Genomic DNA, 23,526 nt, shown 5'->3' with positions numbered 1-23,526 from the left:
GGGGTGTGTGTGCGTGTGCATGTGTGTGTCTTCCTTTTCTTTCTTTCATATAAAAGAAAGCATCATATATTGTTAGATGCCTTGCGTTTTTTTTAAATAACATAACGAAATTGGAACAAAGTTTAAGTCTACTTTTAGACTTTCTGTCATCTCAAACAGTGGTCTCCAAATCTTTTTGCTGTCAACTTTATCATTAAAAAATTACTGAAGATACATATATATAATATATATTTAATATATAATATATTCCACTCTGATTAAAATTTCATAATGTAAATATTAATACAGCAGTGGCATGATTATACTTTATAAATAATTATATATAATATATTATAGATTATAAATATATTGTTATATATTTATATATAGATAAATAAAAATTATATATTTATACATTATAAATGTTATATATTTATTATATATAATTATATAACATATAATAAATTATATAATTATAAGAATTAGATTTATATATTATATAAATGTTATATCATATATAAAATTATTTCATTTATAAAGTATAATCATGCCACTACTGTACTAACAATATTTACATTATGAAATTTTAATCAAAGTGGAAACTGCAAAAGGATAAAGATAAATTTTAAATACTTAATTTTAAAAAATTGTATTTGATTTTTAATGGTAAAAAATGCTTTCTAAAATATTACTGTTAATATCTTCGATAGGACCAATGTGTTGAATATGCCTTGTCATTTTCAAAAACTCTTGGGTTACCCTTTTGTGATATAGCCGTTCAAACGTCTGGCTATACATACAGTTTATTTTAATGTTTGGTTTCAAAGTCCATCAGAGCTGAAAAAGACACTTAACAGAGGTATGTAGGTCCCATAGAAGAAATGCCTCACCAGATGAGCTTCACTAATTCCCAAAACTCATTTTTCAGTCTCATCTATTGCACAAAGACAATTGTTGAAATTTTCTTTGCTTTTAAGGGTTTTTTAGTTTTGTTTTTGTAATGTGCATATAGTAAGATGGGAACATTTCCAAACATCTGTTTTCAAAAGGCTCTTGCCATCGATTCAATTTCTTTTGAAAAGAAGTTAACTTTCTCCTAATTAATTTCACTAAGTGAAAATATCTCTTCTACCTTGAAAAGATGAATTGTGTGTTTACTTTAAAAAACATATCTGCTAGGCGACATACTAACAATCGCCACTTGCCATGACAGCACGTCTGCAATGCTTGTCTTTTTGTCAAAGAAAGGATCCAGGACTCAACCTCAGGTTCCACGACTCCTTTAAATGAACTACCATGAGATAAGCAGTGTGGTACAGGAGTCCCCCTTGACCACTGGCCATCAGATTGCAGTGATATAATCATCCTACTCTTTGAAAGGCTTTGTTTTTATGAAACTAATCATATTGATAACATCCTATATGAATGTCAATTGCAATTATTGGCAATACGCTAGACGCAGGACCGTGAGAAGATGCTTCGGTGCACCTCCTCCATGTGCCTCTCCCTCTTTGCAGATGTTGTCTGCCTATAGCAATTGCAGTCACATAAGACATCTGACTGTCTCATGTCTGAACTGAGGGAGGGCATCATGAGAATCCGGCATTACATACTAGGAAAGCTTAATTGTGTTCTCATTTTGAAATGAAGCAAATATAGACAGACATTCTAGTATTTTCTCCTTGGACTGTAATGGATTGTCTTGAACATCTATGGAGGCCATGCACTGTACTTGGAGAGTCTCTACACAAAGGACTCTCTACAATTAAATCCAAAAACTAGTTTTTCTTTAGTTTCCCTTTCTTATAAAGTAAAATACTTGCCAGATTCAATCTTTTCCTTTCTTCTTCTAAAGTAAAATACTTGCCAGATTCAATCTTCATAGAACTGTATCCTCAAATGAGTTGGCTAGGGTTGCCCCTGGAAGGTCTGGCAACTTGTGCCCCCACCGCCACCTCAGTGCTCCCCACTGGCCTAGTACCTGGGTCAGGGTGATGATAAAAATGAAAACATCTACAATTTCCATGTATTGAGCTATTATCCTGTGCTATTCCCTATGCTAAGTGCTCTGGAAAGATATCAGTTCTCTTTATCCACTGTAGCTATGTTCTATAACATCTATGCAGACAGAATTAGCAAATTCTGAACCATTGCTTCTATGCGAAATACAGGTTTAGGTTCCTTCAAGCTTGTGGGTCACAACATTCTTGTCAACTGATTCATACATAACCTTAAGTGTGTTTCTTAGTCACCTTTAAAATGTTGATTCATTAACATGGAACTCAGGGCCAACAGCACTTTAACTCATGCCTGAAAAAAACAAAATACCTGCTTGTATTTTCTCTGTAAGTCACTTCACAGTCTTCTTGCACACTAGTCAGTACTTCAGCACCGCGCTTGAGGCCATTTTAAACAGCAAAATCAGCCACAAAAAAAGCACAAAAATGCCAAAAAAAAAAAATGTGGCACTAAACAGACTTAGAAAAGGACAACTGGGCTGGGCGTGGTGGTTCATGCCTGTAATCCCAGCACTTTGGGAGGCCAAGGTGGGAGGATCACCTGAGATCAGGAGTCCAAGACCAGCCGGACCAACATGGCGAAACCCCGTCTCTACAAAAATACAAAAATTAGCTGGGCTTGGTGGTGCGCACCTGTAGTCCCAGCTACTTGGGAGGCTGAGGCAGGAGAATTGCTTGAATCCAGGAGGCAGAGGTTGCAGTGAGCCGAGATCACACCACTGCACTCCAGCCTGGGCAACAGAGTGAGACTCCGTCTTAATAAGAAAAAAAAAAAAAAGAAAAAGATGATTGTTTACAGTATGAAAGCTGAAACAAGAAGGCAGAGTGTCTCCTTCTTTGACCCCATACACTCCTTTGAGCACATACACTGGGAATGTGTATGTTGGGCAACTGAAATCTTTTGCCACTCTGTACATGACCTCAAAAGAGCAAGCGTATTGATATTGGGGTTACAAATACATTTTTTAGCAAGTAGACTCCATTTGCAAACATGAAATTCTTGAATAATGAGGATCAACTGGGTCATCTCATAGTACCCTTGTAAATAGGTACTACTCTAGTGACATGTGAACCCAAAAGAACCTCAGAAGTCTCCTCTTCTGGCTACCTTCCTTGAGTTTTTGGGGGGCTGGTATGGTGAAGTGACTTCTCCTAAAACGTCCAGCGCATGTGTGATCCATATGAAACTAAACCCAGGTCTCCCAGCCAGTCAGTGCCCTTTCCAGTACATAGTTATGGGACCAAATACAGCTAATTTAACTTGCAGATGGGGCTACATGAAAAACTTCTTGCGTCCTACCCTGCCCCAGTTTATTCTCTGCAATAATTAAAATCTGCTTTTGATCAGAATATTTGATTTAATGACTTCTAGGACATGGGTACAATGAACAATTTAAAAAGGAAGATCACAAACCTGAATGAAATCAGGCACAAAATGAGAAATTAAAAGAATAAACTCCATAAAATATTTGCCGCAAGAACAGGCTTTGACTTTTTAAATTTAATTCTCCAGTGAGCCAATTCATAGATGGGTAATATGAGAAGGAAGTGATGTGGAAAAATCCACACATCTTGTAGAATTTCAAAGAGATGTGAGCACATGATGCATAAATCGAAAAGATGTGCCAGGATGTGATATTTTAGTTAGAAAACTGCTAATGAATGTATATTTATAAATGTATATATTGATGCCAGCTTATCTTAATTTTTTTTGATATTCTAACAATGGTACAAAATTAGGTTGTTCTTTATTTGGAGAAAAGAAGTAGAAAATTTGAAGCCCAAATTAAAATGGCTCTTATAACTAACGTAGCCTGCAGGCTCTTTCAGAAGTGTGTACACCTCAAACTCAAAGAAGGAAAAAGAAAACGAAAAGGCAAAGATTGTTTGTTCTCTGCATAAGAGCCTCTGCTTATCAAGAATTGATTCATCATTACTTTTATATATAAGATTTTTATTTCAAAGAATTCTTTTAAGACTTTATACATTTGAGAATCTTTTCCCCAAAACTATTATAGCTTCATCCATTTATTTGGGATAATTGAGCTATTCTTATCCAATAATATTTCCAAACACCTTCATATGCATGGCATGCCAAACTTAATGTTATTGGCAGAAAAAGATGTTGTTACAGCTTTGTTTGTTACAACTGCACTTTTCACTCACTTACTCTTAGGAGAAATTAAAAATTCCTATTCAAGACCCTAAAATTTCATTTATATATATCTTGTCTCAGTGTCACATCATCCATACCTTTCATCCTTTAAGTTAAATAATGTAATTCTTACTCATGTACTCATGTTAATTTTGTAATAAACATCTCCCCCCAAAAACAAAAGCTCACTTGTTTCAAGGATAATTTTTATTGATGAAAAAATCTTGCAGATATGAAAAGATAATTTTCTTATTCCTATGACATTTTCTGTTTTTATGATTTTCTTTTCAGCAATGAAAACCTCTGATGTTCTCTTTTGGGAAGGTAGGTTATCCAACATAAGGATCCCATCCTTTTCCATAAATGAATCGATTAATCATGTCAAAAGCTCTCAGAGGCTGGTCATAGGGTAAAATATGTCCTCCACCTCGAATAATTACCTTAAAAAGAAAAAGAATGGAAATTTAGAGAAATGGATATTCTAAATACATGAAAAGTTTTCATTCAGATTAAACTCTATTTAAAACTCACATGAAATACAGAACATACTCTCCCAGTGCATGCCTTTGGACAAGCTGCCTATCTGGCTGTTGATGGCTTTAATAATAGGCATGTTAAGGTAGAAAAGTTTTAAAACTTAGTTAATTTTATGCAAAGTTGTGTTCTTTTCTCATGAGTGTAAAAATGGAAAATTATTCCTTGTCTTTTTCCTCTTGAGAGTGATCTGCCTGCTCCCCGCAGTTGGGAGTGCTGCGCTGCAAGTGTTACCTGGTGAGGCCCACCTCCAGCCCACTACTTCTGGTATATCAGGTCTGCCTGCAGTGGGGTGGATTGTCTACTTAATTCCACCCTTCAGTTAGCCAGCCCAATTGTCCCTCACATTGAGCCATACCTTCCATTTTAGCCTTTATCAGTAACGAAGGGGAAATTTGGGTTCTCAAAAAAATAAAAAAACAGAAACATCCTTGACTGAGGCAGGAAGATGACCTGAACCCAGGAGTTGGAGGCTGCAGTGAGCTAGGATCATGCCACATGCACTGCACTCCAGCCTGGGTGACAGAATGAGACCTCATCTCTTAAAAACAAACAAACAAACAAAACAAACAAAAACTTGACACTTGAAATAAAAGAAAGTCATGTTTTGAGCAGCATAGAGTTAGAACATTCTTTTTTTTTCTAATATTGGATTATAAAACATTTTAAAACATAGCAAAGTCGAAAACAATTCATATAGTGACGATTTTGAGTCATGAACTTTCACTTTACTTGCTTTCTCACATAAGGGTGCCTCTATCCATCCCACACCCATCCATTAATCCATCTTATATTTTTGACACATCTCAAAGTAAAATGGGCACGTAGTGCACTTCCCCCAAACACTTCAGCATCACATTATTCGTCAGAGTTCAATATGTGTTTACAGATTTTCTTCTTTTGAGTCAAGTTAAGATACAATGAAATGCACTAGTCTTAAGTATAGACTCACCAGTTCTGACAAATGCATACACTTATGTAACCCAAGCCCTTGTTGGGTGATATAAAGCATGCCTAAAACATTTCTAATGATGGGATCAAATCAACAAAAGGGGACTGGTCTCTGTACTCGTTAAGCCTCTAGCATCAGCTAATATTCCAAGTAGAGGGAAACGGGAAGCTGTCATGATTCAATGCCAAAAGGGCAAGGACTGACACTGAGGGTTGGGAAGTTACATGCAGGAGAGGTCAGCCTGGCCTGAGATGTCTTGTTCCATATGTGGAGAATGGACAGGAGGTACCAGTGCATGAAGTGAATAAACGTATGCAAAAAGGACATCACTTTCAGTAACTTCTCTGCAGAATCACGATCAGCAATTAAAGGTCACTTTCACAAGGCCCTTCCTAAGAGGCTGGGTTCTTCTACTTGTCTCAATCTGAAGGAAACTGAGGCAGAAAAAGTATATTTGGATAGTACATGTATTATATTGAAAATCTGCCCCTATATCCCAACACCCTCCATCTTACAACCCTGACATGCGGTAAGTAGGATTAACACTATTAGATGATATTTACCTTGCAACTCGCAGCTATACAAGCTGTGCACTGAACAACTACAGGGAGCACCATTCACATGAGCATTGAGATGACTGAGCTATTTGGAATTATTCAGTGACTTGTCCAAGTCACACTATTGTAAGTGAGATAACTAGCTAGAACCCTGACTTCTGATGCAAACACCGGTGTGGTGTTTTTAATCAAATCCTCATACTCAATCATTCCTTACCTTTGAACTGAAATTTGCAGCTTAGTCACGGAACATTTTTATTCACCTCTCAATAGCCCTCTGAGGTTTATTGATGAAAAAAAATACTGCAGATATAAACATAATTTTCTGTGTTTTTGTATTTCACATATTACAGTGAGGGAGGCAGATCCCATTTGCAGATGTGGGACCAGACTTAACTCTTTCACATGCAAATGTGAAACTTTTGTGTTTTGCTGCAGTTGATCAATGGTCATTTGTGCCTCACTGCAATGACAGCGAAACCCATCTACCATTTGTGTAGAAGCTTGCAACTGGAAACCCAACATGCCCACTTTTTATCACAAACTGAAAGTAAACATGTGTGACAAGAACCTCTTCATAGGACTCTAGAGGGAAACTTTTGCCACCCCGCAATCCCAGGCTAGACATTTCTTCCTGCAGATTTTCATCCGTATCTTTGGCCCTGGCAGGAATCTGATGAGTGATTTCTGTGCAGCTTCGGCTCAGCTGAGGACACTTAACAAAGTCATATGTGTGACAAAACCCAGCTGCTTCAACTGGAAATGAGTTTGGCAGCAATGGTCCGGAACAGCAATAAATTGAATACCCAAGAGCTAAAGGTCATCCTGCCCCCAGAAGCAGTGCTGCAGCTAACAAAGGATAAACAAAGGATAGCACAGTGCTTCACAGCCTGGGCTGAGAAGTCAGAGTGCAGGAGCATAGCAAGAAGCACTGCACGTTGTGTGACCTTGGGCAAGGAACTTAACCTCACTGAGCCTCAGGTTCCTTTACTTTACAATTGGGAAACAAGTATTACCTCGTGGGGTAGTTGTGAGTTGTGTGAGGAGTTAGTGGAATAATGTCCCTGGAATACTTAGCACAGTGCCTGGCCTGGGATGGTCTTCAGTAAATATTGGTCATTTTCTTTATTCTTCCAACACTTATCTATATTCAAAATCCAGAATCAAAATGCCTATATCAGGAGGATTGCTTGAGATCAGGAGGATCGCTTGAGTGCAGGAGTTTGAGGCTACAGTGAGCTGACTGAGCCACTGCACTTCAGCCTGGGCAACAAAAGGAGATCCCATCTCTAAATATAAATAAATATATATGTATATATGCTTATATGAACCTAAACTACCCTAGAACATGGTGTTCCTACATTTTCATAAAAAACCTTGGTTTAAAAAGGTTGTTTAAAACAATGGTTCTTGGCTGGGTGCAGTGGCTCACGCCTGTAATCCCAACACTTTGGGAGGCTGAGGTGGGCGGATCATTTGAGGTGAAGAGTTTGAAACCAGCCTGGCCAATATGGCAAAACCCCATCTCTACTAAAAATTTAAAAAAAATTAGCCAGGCATGGTGATGCACGCCTGTAATCCCAACTACTGGGGAGGCTGAGGCAGGAGAATCACTTGAACCTGGGAGGCAGAGGTTGCAGTGAACTAAGATGGCACCACTGCACTCCAGCCTGGGCGACAGAGTAAGACTCCACCTCAAAAACAAACCAAAAAACAAAACAATGGCTCTCGAATTTGAACATGCATAAAAATACCTGAGCTCATTAAAAGAGATCATGAGGCATCACCTCCAGACTTTCCAATTCTGAAGGTCCAGGGCAGGGCCTAAGAATTTGCATATCTAACAATTCCAAAGCAATGCTGATGCTGTTGTTCCAACTGCTTGTTGAAAACCACTGTTGAGAATTTTTTCTATTCTGTGGCAAACCAGGGAATTCTCTGTTTACATCAAGGTAATTTGATTAACACCTACTCATGAATACAAGTAGAAATTTGTTTAATACCTACTCACGACTTCACTTCCTGGGTATCCGCTCTCCTGGTATTTACTCACACACATGCGCACTCACACACACCTTCCCTGTCCATAATTATCAAGTGGTGAAGGAGGGCTGAAGGGGTCAGGTGTTCTTACTCTTCCTCTCAGTGACCTACCTGATCCTGGTCCAATTTCTGAGCTGCCATGTGTAATGACCCCAATGGCATTGTAAATTGTGCCATTAATATTGGGGGAAAAGAAAGCTCATTAAAGGACAAAGTTGTTTCACATGCCACAAAATTCCCAAACAAAGCATATTCTTAAGCAGATTCACATACAGCATTTTACTGATATTAACTTCAAAAATATATTTTTTAGTGTGGAAAAATAAACCACTCTGTTGTTTATAATCAAGCCACTCACCATTCACAAATCAAAGATAACAGACCACTCAGCAGCTTTTAGAGGTGAGTAACAAAATGTGGCGGGGCTGTAATTACGTATTTAAATGTGACAAGATTAACTCAGGGCTCCCTGAATAGAACTGTCTATTTTGGGTACCTCCACACTAGAGCTGCAGCCTCTAACCTCATGTGTTCCAGATGTTCCAGGGGGTCACAAATGTGTCATGAATTTCAACAGGGTTATACAAACACTTTAAAGCTTCATTCCACTTTATTTTTTAGAAAACGATATAATTCTCCCTGGAACTAGAAACACAGACCTGCCAGTAAAGGTTTCCCAGTTGTGCCTGTTTAGATGACAGAAAAGAGAGGGAAGTTCACAGTGGGCTTGTTGATGTAGATGTGTCAGGGGAAGCTCTTGGGGGTCTGGAAGGAGATCACTGGACGGACAGTGGTGGGTAGGGTGGGGGTGGAGGGATCACCGCAGACAGAGGAAACTGTGTGTGGAATGCTGGGGCCATGAAGCTGCGGGCACGTGCAGCACAGGGATCACCGCAGACAGAGGAAACTGTGCGTGGAAATGCAGGAGGCGTGGAAATGCAGGAGGCGTGGAAATGCAGCGGGGGTGAAATTGTGGGCACGTGCAGTGGAGGGGGATCACCGCAGACAGAGGAAACTGAGTGGAAATGCAGGAGGTGTGGAAATGCAGGGGGCGTGAAACTGTGGGTGCGTGCAGCAGAGGGATCACCGCAGACAAAGAAAACTCTGCGTGGAAATGCAGGGGCCGTGAAGCTGCGGGCGCGTGCAGCAGTCTGTACGTCGTCCCATTCATGCAGGAATAGAGGGAAACAGAAGAGACAGATGAACAGGCAAACACTAGTGGGACCATATGATGCCCCAAGTGACATGCTGGGATGAGTGGACCTTATCCTATCGGGCTTTAAAAGCAATTGTGGTAAAATACACTTAACATAAAATGACCACTTTAAACATTTTAAATTGTACGATTTGGTAGCATTTAGTATATTCACACTATCTTGTTGCAGAGTATTTTCACCACCCCAAAGGAAACCCATATACAACAGTAATCACTTCCCACTCCCCGTCTCCCCACCAGCCCCTAGCAACCATTAATCTGCTTTCTGTCTCTATAGACTTGCCTATTCTGGATATATCCTAGAGGGTTTTAAGTAGGGTAGTGACATGCTTATGTTTGCATTGTAGAAAAATGACTTAATGTCTAAGGAGAAGGCTAATTTGGAAGGGAGTGATACTGGCACAAGGAGGCAATAGGAGACTACCAAATCAGATAAGAGGATGTGGGCTCATGGGAGGGATGGGGAGAAGGGGAAGGAGAAGAGGGTAGTAAGATGGAACCAATAAAATCAGTGATTAATCTGATATGAAGGTTAAGTGAGACTTTCTCTACCCATCCCCAACACATCCCCCCCATTTCAGGCTTGTGACATGGGCAGATTTGCAAAGGTGGTGCTACTCACCAGGAAAGAGAAAAGAGCCACATGGGAGCTGCAAGTTTGGCAGGCAGAATACGTAGGATTGGTTTATTGTTTCTGCTTTCCAGTATAGAATGATGCATACCCTCAAGAGAATCTGCTTGTTGTGGTTTCTGATTTACATGTAAGTTCTTTTCACTACTTTTATTCCATTCCACATTTACTAAATCTTATCTTTTAGTTTGCTTTCGGACACTAACTATAAGTAGAAATAACGTAAATAGCATTCAAATAAAAATATATTGAAAAGGTACTTGGGAATAAGAATAAAAAACAAGCCAAAGCTTGTTAGCAGACACTTCTAACAAAGAATGCAATAAGTCACTTTCGAAAGAATGAAAAAACAGCAGAGATCAAGGCTGGGAGCTGCTTCAACAGCACTCAAGGGAAACGATTCTTGAGGTCTCCCACTGTACACCTCTGGTGTAGCAAATGGTTATTGAATAGAAGGAGAAAAGGAGCTTCTAGGTGCTTCAGGAGACCCACATGTAGCCATCATAATGGTACATATTCTAGAGCAGTTAAAGCTTTTGGTGCTCCTTTACAACATCCCCAAGGGGCTTCCTATGTACACCATCTTAATCAGTTGCAACAATACTGTTTATAATTTAGGACTTCCACTTCTGACTGTGACACAATAGCTTCCATCAAACCAACCTCATTCCATAGAAAACAATAGAAGCTGAATTAAAAAGAAAATAAGCTGTTTAAAGGTATCAGAGCAACCAAGCCTTGAGAGAGGCCATGATTGTAGAGAAAAGGGAATCACAAGGAAGTGAGCCTAAAATTTTGTGCTGCTTTTCCCTTTGGGAAATTCACCAATTTTTAAGCTTCTCTGACCAAGACGCCAGGTCAAAAGTGGCAGATAGGAGAATGAAAAGCTCATTAGTCTTATGGTGCTTGAGAGACCAAAAAACAAAAACAAAGAAAACCCCAAAAGAAACAACAACAACAAAAAATTGGAGTTGCAAGCCTGTCAAGGAGGGACAGCACTGGTAAGCACTGCAGGCTTTCCATCAGATCCGTGAAAGACAATGCCTTGGAAGTAATAAGAAACCAGAAACAGGTTAGTCCTCACAAACCTTGAAATCAAGCACTGAATCAATCATCTCAATCCCAGACTTTATCAAGGTGATATGCCTCTACTCTGTATGCCTTTCTAGAAAAAATTAAATCCTTTTGGAAGAAAAATAACATTTTTCTTCATATATTTTTTGTACATTTTTTTCAACATTTAATAAAATTTAGTAGGCATGACAAAGAACAAGAGTAAATGACTAAAATTTAAGGAGAAAAAAAGATAACAGAAAGAGACCACAAATGATCCAGATATTAGAGTTACCAGGTACACATTTTAAAGTAACTGTGAACAAAATATGCAAGATGTTAGGTATAGAAAAATAATTCACAAGATAATTAGAATATATAAAAGAGAATCAAATGAAAGTTATTCAACTAAAAAGTTACTCATTCATTGTTCATTGAAATTAAGAACTCAATCGATGTTTTAGCAATAGATTAGGCATGTAGAAGAAACACTATATGAACTGGAAGTTAGGTCAGTAGAGGATATCCAGACGGAAGCATGGAGAATAAAGGTATGGAAAATACAAAAAAAAAAAAAAAAAGAAGAAAAGACATGAAACCATGAAACATTTAACTTATGTTTAACTGGAATTTTAGGATAAAATGATAAGGAAGAAATGGGGCAAAAGAAATAAATAGTAACATTCAGAGATATTGACTGAAAAATTTCCAAAATTGACAAAAGTTACCAAGCCAGTTTTGAGAAGCTCTATGAATCCTAGATAGAATAAACACAAAGCAAACTAACCACATCATAGTACACATAATAGTATATTAGTAATAGTATATTACACTATAGTATGTGTATGTGCGCGCGCACACACACACACACACACACACACACACACACACACACAGAATAGCATTTTGCTAAAACCAAAGACAGAAAATCTTAAAAGCTGTCACAGAAAAAGAAACAGTACTTTCAGTACCTTCAAAGCAGCAAGAAAACTGACTACTCAGCAGAAACAATGAAAGCTGGAAGACAGTGAAATAATATCTTGAAAGTTCTGAAATAAAATATCTGCCAACCTAGAACTTCTATAGAAATGAAGACCTTGTAAAGATATTTTCAAGGAAACAAAAAATTGGAAAAGGTTTTTGTCAGCAGAGCTGCCCTAAGAGAAGTACAAAAGACTGTTCTTCAGACAGAAGGAAAATTATCTGTAATGGAAACATGAAAATGCAGAGGAGAATGAACAGCAGCTGAGAATTTACATATGTGAACAGAAGTAAGGAGTATCAATAATTAATAATGTCTTCTGGAGTTTGAACTATGTAGAAGTTTTTCAAAAGACAGTACTTGCACAAAAAGGGTATAAAGTGAGTTAAAGTGTTGTAAGGCAGCAGTCCCTAACCTTTTTGGCACCAGGGACCAATTTTGTGGGAGACAGTTTTTCCATGCACAGGGTTGAGGAGTGGGGGATGGTTTGGGGATGACACTGTTCCACATCAGATCATCAGGCATTAGATTCTCATGAGGAGCGCACAACCTAGATCCCTCACGTGCGCAGTTCACAATAGGGTTCCCCTCCTATAAGAATCTAATGCCGCCACTGATTTGACAGGAGGCGGAGCTCAGACAGTAATGCTTGCCCGAACTCACCTCCTGCTGTGTGGCCTGCTTCCTAAAAGGCCACAAACAGGTACCAGTCTGTAACCGAGGGATTGGGGGCCGCCCCTGTTGTAAGGTACACTTGTATATCTAGACAATGGTAAATGTATTGACTCAAAGCTGACTTTCTTAAATCAGGATATATGTCATAATCTCTACATAAAGGATAGATAAAATAATCTATTATTATCAAGTTAATAGTGGTAAAAGGGGAGGGCAGTATGACTTCCAAATAATAGATTGGATAAAAGGATGAGAGAAAGTGGAAGAGGCATTACTGCATGATATGAGAAACAGACTTCTGACAATCAGGGTACTCAAATGAGAAGAAATCTTGTGATCCAATAATACGTTCCTTCCTTTTAGAGAGATACAGAATGAACACCTGAGAGGTGAAGACCTTTCAGTCAAATCTGTTAGCCTTATTTCACCAGATCAGTTAGACGTGCTTTGAACGTGTCTATTAAAAACAAGTCATGGAATATTTTCTCTGTATTAACTCCAAGAATTTCTGTGTTAATTTCAGCAAGGTTGGGATGAATTATTAAAGTTGAAGCTTTCTCTTTCCTTGGTCAGTATAGTTAATGAAAATCTAAAAGCAGAGTACAGGATAATAGGAAGCCATTTGGCCTGATGGTTAAGAGCATGGACTTGGGATTCGGCAGCTCTGGGTTTGAGCCCAGTTCTGTGACTTTGGCATAATGATTTAACTATCTCTATTTTCTCATTTGTAAAATGGGGATAAGAATTTGGGTGACCACTTGTCCCATTGTGCGTAGGACCAAGAGGTTTCTGGGAACATAGGGCTTTGAGTGCTAAAAGTAAAAAAGGGTCAGACAATCTGGAATGGTTGCTCACTCTATGAATATTTAACTTTTTGTAAGGATTCAGAGACAATACTTACAAAATGATGCAGGGCACCTGGTCTACAAATATGTCTTTCTTTTCTTTTCTTTTCTTTTTTTTTTTTTTTTTGAGACAGGGTCTCACTCTGTGGCCCAAGCTGGAGTGCAGTGATGTGATCTTGGCTCCCTGCAGCCTCTGCTTGCTGAGTTCAAGTGATTCTTGTGCCTCAGCCTCCCGAGTAGCTGGGACTACAGGCATATGCCACTACATCCGGCTAATTTTTGGTATTTTCAGTAGAAACGGGGTTTCACCATGTTGCCCAGGCTGGTCTCAAACTCCTGGGCTCAAGGGATCCTCCTGCCTCGGCCTCCCAAAGTGCTGGGATTACCCATCGAGCCTGGCCCTTTACAAATATGTCTTAAGTTTGTATCATGTGCCAGTGTATTACAAAGATAATAAGGACTCAACCAATGGTCACTCTACTACTATTATCAGAGTTTTTATGACCAACAGAATATTTTTTTTCCCTTTAAGAAGTGGAGTAAGAGGAGAAATTACAACACTAATAAATATAACATTCATTACTGTACTTTTTCAGAAAAAAGGATTATAATACAGTCTTCAGAAGGGGAAATGTTTCTTTTCCAGGCTTCTTTGATTTCCCTTTTATGAATCCTCCCTTTCCTTGGAAAAGGCCCCAATGAAATTAATGAAGCAGCTTGAATGTGAAAGCAAACCTCTGTCATTGCACTCAACTTAACTGTGTCTACAGTGAGTTTTATCCCTGCCAATGCCATGATCCATCCCATTCTTTCCCTCCACCCTCTCTCCCCTTTCACCACATGCAGTGCCAAACACCCTCTTCTTCCTACACAGAAATGCCAGGAAAGCAAGACCTTACTTGTAGCAGAATGGCAAAAAACTGTTTTGTCTTTTTCCCCTTTTAGGAACCCACTTTACCACACAGTATTTGATGCAATTAAAAAGTAATCAAGATTTCCCATCCTCATTCTCTCCTTCCCTGTCCAGTTTTTATATTTGATATCCACAAGAGGATAAAAAGCACAATCCAGTTCATTATTTACACTTACTCAATATCTAGCTTTATGACCTACATTTGTAGTTTTCTTTTGGAAGAGAGTGAGAGTGGGGGAGGAAGGGGCAGAGGTTATAGCAGTAAATGCTCTCGCCAGGAGTGTTGCAAGGACTTAGATCCTGACTCATCATCTTCTGTGTACCATGGAAACAAGAGCCGGCTAACCTGCTAAAGATTTACTTCCTGCAGACAGCAATGCAAGATAGTTCTAGCAGCAGTGTGTGGGCACTCCCTCACTGGATCAGGAGAACCAATTTTGCACATTGCTGCCCAACTCCATGTTTAGTGGTGTGAAGTTGGTAGCTTGAAATTGGCTGCGTGAGAGTATTTACACTATGGAAATTGGCAAACACTACAAGTCAGTGCCTTCTCTCTTCAGTTTACCCTCAGACTCCTGGTTCTCTGACATTGTGGCTGTCCTGGGGAAAGAGGAAACATTCTGATATTCTTCTTCTTTCCAACGTGAACCTAAGGAAACATCCACCTATCATAAATTACAAGGTCTAAAACTTCTTTGAAACCTTGGCTCTGGAAATCAGATAAGCCAAATTTCAAAAATTTGCAGAAAGGTGAGAAAGGCCTGTCACTTGTTTCCATTTCTGCCTACCCTCACTGAGTTCTAGTATAAGTGACAATGATAGAATTTCAAGACCATGCTACAACATCTACAAGACTCTTCCATTTATATCAGAGCACCATGAGATGCTCCAGAGCTGATCTGTTTAGGACAACTCCAGACCGGACAGGGTATCTGGATTCAACTATGTTCTTGACCCACAGCCTAAGGGGACCCCAGAACCCCTAAATGTCTCTAGGTTCTGGGAATTTAGAATACAGAGCATGCCAAATAGCATGATATTTTCATGATGCCATTTGTTAAAATAAAACAAGGTACATAGTTTTTACTGCCAACCCCAAAACTGTACAAGGCAAAAATATGCATTAGTCTAATTGACAATGTAGCACTATCTTAACACAATTTTTTCCATCCCTCTGTTTCTCTACCCTACTCCATCTTCTGCCTTATTTGTTTATTTCTTGCTTTGTTTAACATCCCCACAAGTGATTTTGTGAATCTTTGGTTACACTTCAAATTAAAACAACAAAAAGTTACTGTTTAAAAAGCAAACCCCAACTCCCTCTTTGTTCCTCAAATATACTCTAAAATACAGACTTCTTAGTATTTATCTGCTTTCCATTTAATGAAATGGTTCTCTGTTAAATTTCAATAGATGATTAAAAACCACTCAACAGCCAAGAGAAAGTTATGCATTGTTGCCTAGCTGTTATACCTCAATAAATAGATTTGCTAGCCAATTTATATTTTAAATAACACAATAAATTAGCTCCCAGAGTACTAACTAAGTGCATATTTGGGTAGCTTAATTTAGAAGCATTCTTCTTATGCTAATCGGTCCTCTCTAATGAAATAGAACCACATGAACTAAGAAGACTCTTGGCAAATAATCAAAGTCAAATTGGGAGTTGCTATTGTTTATTATTTCCTTTGTCTTCAGGAAACAAGCTGTGTGGTTTTTAAGAGAAGGGAAAAAAACAAAAACCAGGAATTCAATTATTTTTAAAGGAGAGGATGCTCTAGTCAGCACTGAGGTAATGAAATTTCTACAACTCCTTTTATAAATTTGTGTCCCAGAATATTTCTCATTTTTTCTCCCATGCAACACAGAAAGGAAATAGTCTTTAGCTGACACAAACAGTGCAGTCTTTAGTTTGAAGGGAATTGTTTTGAACTGTTCATTATCTCAGCATGTCTACTCTGTTTCCTCCAAGACACTTTGGTGTGTACAGTTGGTGAACAATCATAGCACTCCTTGAGAGATGTAGTATTAAAACACACACACACACACACACACACAGTCAGAGGCAAAGGAGAGGGGCATGGGAATGAGGTGGAGGCCAATTCGATTTTAATTCACTGAACATTTACTCAGTGCCACGAACTGTGCTAAGGGGTATGCTACAAAAATAAATGAATATTTTTAAAATAAATTATTCCTGTCCTCAAGGAACTCAGCATCGAGTAGAGGAGGAAGGCAATTAAAGAGTTGAAGTGTGAAACCCCAGTGTAGTACATACAATAGAAGATGTACGTAGATGGAAAGAGTTGCCAAGAAGGAGGTAATGTGGGGAAGGATCAAGCATACCAAGATTGCCAAGAGTGAAAGGCAAATGGGAGTTTTCCAGGTATGTCAGAAGAGTACAAAGGGCCTTATAAGGCAAGAGGAGGGAATCCCATGTGAATTTCTGGGTGCATGTTTGGGGGATGATATGGTATTTTGTTTTTCAACATTTTAATTGCAAAGGAGGGAGAGGGTAAGAGTTAAGGTTGGGAAAGGAAACAGAGGCCAGATCAAATCTTTTCATTAATCCAGGTAGAGTTAGGACTTTGATATCCTGCAGGTATCAAAGTTAGTGAGTAGTTTTAAACAAGGCAAACAACCACAATTAAACTTGCATTTTGGAAAAAGCACAGAGAGGAGGGCAGATTGGTGAGGAAGGAGACCAGTTAAGACCAGCCAAGTGGGCTATTGGAAAAGGAAAAAAAGTTTAAACAACAACAATTTAAAACAGTTATTCAGAGTGTTCTTGAATAGCATCTTATAACTTTTAAAATACCACAAGGCAAAAACTTGCATTTTGAAACTTATAATGTGGGACAGCCCTCATGTTTCTTTTAATGTCCACAAAATGCTCACTAGTTTTATTGGTTTATATAAATGCAGTGTTTTTCTTTTTTGCTAGTTCTTGTGGTTTCTATGCCGAGCACTAGGAAATGAATAAAATCAGGCCAGCAAGGATATCATAAAGCAGATGTGAGAAGTGCTAGCTAAGGAACTGGGTGGGTAATATTTGCCAATTACTATTATTCTTCATTTTCTGGTAAGGCTCACAGCAAAGCAAGTTAATAAAGTAACTTCTCTGCCTTGTTGTTTCAATGGAAAAGTGATGGGAGTGAGAGGAATTTTGTGAGAAAAAGATTCATTTTCTCCCTGTGGTCTGGGGATTGCTGGCGAGCCCAAGGCATAAGCTGAAATCTGTTGATTTTATTTACTTGCTGCTTCTTACTGAGCCACTGCTAGCAGAGTTGAATTGAAAAGGTGCTAAGGGAATAACTTTCTGATTTTTTTTGAGCTGGATAGTTTGCTAGCCAACCTCAGCACAGGACACCCAGAAGAAAAATGAACCTACATAACCACCCAGACTTGGATATGAAATGTCCACTCTGCCTTCACTGTGTGTGTGTGCGCCAGAGTCCTTTAATTTGATGGCATTCAAAAAAAAAAAAAAAAAAAAGACAAGAGACAGCTATGGAAAGAGAATACAAACCACAACTTTTAGACGTGAGAAAGGACAGTAAGCCTTCCTTTAATTTAACAAGCTCAGGTGAAAGAACTAGAGGCAAGTCCAAGTGTTTGCTGAGATCATGGAATAATCAGAACTCTTATAGTTTACTGGCAAGAATAATCAGTTTGGAAAACAGTTTGACATTATCTAGTGAGGCTGACACAGACACAAGGAGGTATGTGCAAAAATGTCCATAGCAGCACTATCTGTAGAAGCAAAATACTGAAAACAACCCAAATGTCCATCGGCAGTGGAATGGGTGAATAATATTTATATGATGGAATACTATGCAGCAATGAAAAAGAAGAAGACAATTGAGCATATCAACATGGGTGAAGTTGAATAGCAAAAGTATGTTTTTGCAAAATACATACAGAATAATTCCTTTTCTATAAAATTAAACATGAAAAGTAAAATATTATATATGGATATGTATACCTGCAGTAAAACTATTAACAAAGAAAAAAGAAAGGGGATGGTAAAAGCAGAATTCAGGACAGTAGTCTACCTCCAGGGCTAATTAGGAAGGGCAATGTTGTATTTTTTAAACTGGCTGGTGAGTACAAAAGTGTTCATTTATCACTGTTTTATCTTAGACAGCATTGTAAATATTCTTTGGTATGTATTCAATTTTAAATTTAAAAGAAGAAAAGAAAAACCACCTGCTGATGCTGCCATCCTTGCAAAAATGAATCTTTAGGAAATTTAACATGTTCTCTGCTGTGCTTTTTTCTTCTCCCCTACACAGGGAGGATGAGATTGGCCCCATGTCTGAAAAACAGTATGTGGGGAAGGCATGGAGAAGCAATTGAACTGAAACAAAGTCAAAAGTGGGAAGTCACCCTCTGGCAAGCAGCTCTAAGATGACAGAGCCGGTGCCAGAATCTAAACCTTGGGACTCTGGTTGCTGTATAAAAAAATAAATTTTAGGAACAAAAATAAATACCCACATCTCCATGCTGGTCAGCAGAAGAGCAATAAGTTGCCAAATGATTTTTGTTTTGTTTTGTTTTGATAGTTTTTTACTCTCTAAATGTAAGCTCCTATATTTCCTGTCTTCCGTATGTTAGAAGCTCAGTACAAATAGGAGAAAAAGAAAAAAAAAAGGCTGGATGCGCCTCATTTGTTGTCAACACGGATGTTTCAAATTATTGTTACACTAGAAGGGACTCAATGCTTTAGAAACAACTCATTACTCAATTCAGCCACTTTTATTTCCTATTAGGCTGTCATATAGCAAAATGTCCAACACTGCCCCATCCCTCTCTGCTACTACTACCTTTTGACAAGACAGTCTCTTTGTTACAGTCAAGTTAAAACTAGATACAACTGTGGTAGTTTCAGGCCTATCTGATAGACAATATTGAACTCATTTCATCATCTGAAACTTTAATACAAAATGTCTCTTAAGGACTCTATGAACAGAGTGAGAGCTTCTTGCCCTGTGAAAATAGATTAATGCTAAGAGAGCTCTCTAATGGCAATAGAAACCAACATTTATTTTATGCTTATTAGGTGCCAGGTAGAGAGAGGGTCAAGTATTTTATAAGCATTATCTCAATCCATCCTAATAATGAACCCTCCTGTGAGAGTGGTGGGTGATAATATTATCCCCATTTCACAGGTGAGGGGGTTCTTGGAGAGGTTAAGTAACTTGCCCAAGGTCATACAGCTGGTACGTGATAGAGCAGGGATCTATTCCAAGTCTAACACAGTATCCATTCTCTTAATCCCTATACTATAATGTCACTTGAATATGGTAACAGAAGTAGTTAGAATTGCCAGTGTAATCAACTAGAAACAAAATTCAAGCCTACTTGATAGTTTAGCTCATAAAGTCTGTCTGGTATCACCAAAGGGGATAAGTGATTTGGGCTGGGGAAAATCTATAAATTATTTTCAACAATTCAAATAGCCTAATGCATGGGTTCTTAATCTGTTTTTGTGCTACAGTCTCCTATGACTGTCTGGTGCAGCCTATGGACTACCTTCTCACAATAATGTTTCTAAATGCATGCTGGCTGCGCATGGCGGCTCATGCCTATAATCCTAGCACTTTGGGAGGCCAAGGCAAGAGGATCACTTGAGCTCAGGAGTTTGAAACCAGGCTGAACAGCATGGCAAGACCCCATCTCTACAAGAAAATACAAAAATTAGTCAGGTGTGATATCATGTGCCTATGGTCCCAGATACCTGGGATGCTGAGGTGGGAGGATTTGTTGAGCCTGGGAGTTCAAGGCTAAAGTGAGCCATGATGGTGCCACAGCACTTCAGCCTGGGTGACAGGGCAAGACCCTGCTTTAAAATAAATACATACATAAATAATACAGAGTGCATATGCATCCACACGTATACATATATAATATACAGTGAATTAAAATCAAATCCTAGGCTTTGCTAGGATTGCATATGAAACATTCCATTGAAATCATCAAAACAGTAAAAAAAATTGTGAGATAGCACATATATACTTGTATATTAGCACATTCAGTAGGAGAAACCAGAAGGTCTGAAAACTACTATAATTTTAATTTTAGTGATAAGGATAAAAGGTTTTCAAGATATCTATAACAGTGTATGTGGTATTTGGTATGAGAATGTCTCTGCTTTCTATTGGTGACAAAAGTCAAAGGTACTGCTTTGCCACTGTGATTTGCTGCCTACATTTATAATGGAAGGAAATGCGAAATTTCACAATTCATAATGAAAGGAAATGCTATTTCAGTTAGAGGTTAGTGAAAATAAAGATGCAATTTTTTCCCTTCCAAGTTCACTGACAACTCCTTGAATCCTAACCACAGACCCTTACTCCAGGTTAAGAATCCTTATTAAATAACCTAATGACTAACTAATGGAAATACTGAGCTTACTTATAGTAAAGACTTCACAGTCTAAAATGTTGCACTATTTTTTTTTTGCTTTGACATGGAATTGTATGAATCTATTATCCAGAAAAAAAATTCACTGTGCTAGTGGACATCTTTGCTGCAAACCATCACTCTGGATGATGTTTAAAGCAGACACTGCTTGATAGTTTTTTCTTTGTTGAAAGGCAACACAGACACACTACTATCTAAGAGCACTGCACACCAGGACCACATAGTTTCAGTACAGCACAAAACTGCTGGGAAAAGGAAACTAATGCTTTTAAACAAATTAAAGAGTTTTCTTACAAGTCTAAATTGCCAGTGATCTATCAATAATTTAAGAGACAAAGACCACTTGTAAACCTACAGTGCATGGCAGGGATTGAAGTCTACAATTTAGATTAAGGTTCTGGCTGATGATTTCAGAGAACCAGTGTCATACCAGTTGATACTACTGACTGGAAGACAGACATAATGCTTCAGGTCAATGGCTGATTTGTATAGAGTAAAACTATGTTCTCAAATTTCTGGTTAACTTGTAAGTAAAAATGGATTTAGAATATACTTCAGGAATCAGAATGAAAGTTTCTCCAAATATATGCCACATGGGGGTTCCTGCAAGATGGAAGCCATGTCATTATCAATAGAGGGACAAAAAACATCATAGTTTAGGGTTCCCAAACTGGCTACATATTGGAAAGCTCTTTGAAGCTTCAATACCAATGCCCAGGTTCTACCCCAGACCAATAAAATCAGGATATCTGGAGAGCAGGTGTGGAAATCTATATCTACAAAGGTTGAGACACACTGGTTTAGGGCAAAGGAGTAGATTAAAAATGGCTCCAAATTCTTTGTCATTCTTCCCACCAAAAGGAATCTGCTTTGCTCTGTGTTTTGCATTGACCAAGAGAGAATAAAATGGAAATAATATTCTGGGACTTTTGAGTACAGGCCTTAAAAGGACTGGCATCTTTTGCTTTTCCATTTGGAAGACCAGCCTGCTGTATTGTGGAAAAGTCCAGGCCAGGACACTACATGATTAGAGGCTGTATGGAGAGAGCACTGGAGGAGAGGAGATCATCTTGGATGTCCCAGCTTTAGCCAAACTCCCAGCTGAATGCAGCTGCACATGTGACCTCAGCCTACCCCATCTGAATCAGACCCACCCAGCTGAGCCCACTCAATCCACATATTTGTGAGAAATAATAAATTGTTTTAAGCCACTAAGTTTTGGAATGATTTATTATTCCATGATAAATAACTGAAAAAGGGAAATATTTTCTGATGATTCTTTAATCCTTTTCCTGAAAGATCCATCTTGCCTATCTTGGAATCTTGATATGAGTTAAAAACCAAGGCCCGATCCATCTTTCTAAGGCAGATATAAGACATAATTACACTGAGAGCTTAGTCAAAATTTTATGTCATGCAAACAAAGAAAGACCAAGTTCCCATATTAGGCAAACCACCAGCTCCTGCTGCTCCCAACTCCCTGCCCCCAAATCCATGAGAGCTAGCAAGTACATTATCTGGGTGGCCTTTGTTGTAGACATAGAGATACACCCCACTGGACCTCTCTTCAAGGATGTACTTGCTGCTCAGCTGCAGGGAGTGCATTCAGCAGACAGCCCCCAGCTGTCAGGTCCTTCAGGGTCTGCCTCAGCTGCAAAGAGCTGCCTTTCCCAAGATGACCTTCCTGGGGCAGCCCAAATTTGGTGAGTGAATGAGCTGGGCATAAAAGGCCTCACTATTTTGGCCCAGTGTGGGACACTCTGATAGAAAATATGCTCCGAAGAGTTCCCTACCCAGTTTATCTGGCCTGTATCACAGTTTTATTTCTCCCTTGGTCCAATCCTGCTCCTATACCCTTCCTTCCACAGGTGTTGGTCTCTAACAAACTATTTGCACCCCAAACTTTGCCTCAGTGCCTGCTTTTGGAGGACCTAACCTGTGACTTCAGAGCAGCTCTCTGGCTGGGAGGTGGGGTGTGGTTTGATTACTGTGTTCTGGTTTTCTGCCCACAGTCTGATTCCCATAAATGGACAGAGGACCTTTGCCCCTGTCTGAAAGATAAAGAACCCATGAAAGAGGACACCCATCATTGTAGAAGGTGACTGCTGGTAGGGGAGATGAAGATTCTGTTTGCCGATTTCTGTAACAAAGCCAAAACTTTTTGTTTTGTTTTGTTTGAGACAGGGTCTTACTCTGACGTCCAAGCTGGGGTGCAGTGGCGTGAACATGGCTCACTGCAGCCTTGACCTCCTGGGCTCAAGTGATCCTCCCATCTCAGCTTCCCAAGTAGCTGGGACTACAGGCATGCACCACCACACCTGGTTAATTATTTTAATTTTTTTTTTTTGTAGGGACAGAGTCTCACTATATTGCCCACCCAGGCTGGTCTTTGAACTCCTGAGCTCAAGTGATCCTCCCACCTCAACCTCCCAAAGTGTTGAGATTACAGGTGTGAGCCACCATGCCCAGCCAAAGCTAAAACATTTTTCCAGGGAATTAACTATATTTGATTATCATTGCCTTAAGCCTATTTAACAGTTGTTTTCC

The 23,526-nt window shown here is 38.9% G+C and overlaps 1 protein-coding gene across 3 annotated transcripts in view; it reads right to left on the bottom strand.

Moving 5' to 3' along the window:
• Positions 1 to 4,341: 4,341 nt before the first annotated feature.
• CPVL (carboxypeptidase vitellogenic like) overlaps positions 4,342 to 23,526 on the bottom strand; it is a 156,684-nt gene continuing 137,499 nt past the window's right edge. For 2 of the 3 annotated variants that reach the window (XM_054558809.2, XM_054558808.2), the window contains one exon: positions 4,342 to 4,592. In XM_054558809.2, the coding sequence (XP_054414784.1) occupies positions 4,482 to 4,592 (111 nt within the window). In that variant the 3' untranslated portion in view covers positions 4,342 to 4,481. 3 annotated transcript variants of the gene reach the window in all.

The sequence above is a fragment of the Pongo abelii genome, chromosome 6, assembly GCF_028885655.2.
Source record: "Pongo abelii isolate AG06213 chromosome 6, NHGRI_mPonAbe1-v2.0_pri, whole genome shotgun sequence".
NCBI classification, from domain to species: domain Eukaryota; kingdom Metazoa; phylum Chordata; class Mammalia; order Primates; family Hominidae; genus Pongo; species Pongo abelii.
Note: the sequence above shows the minus strand (reverse complement) of the source record. Positions and strands in the feature narration are given on the sequence as shown.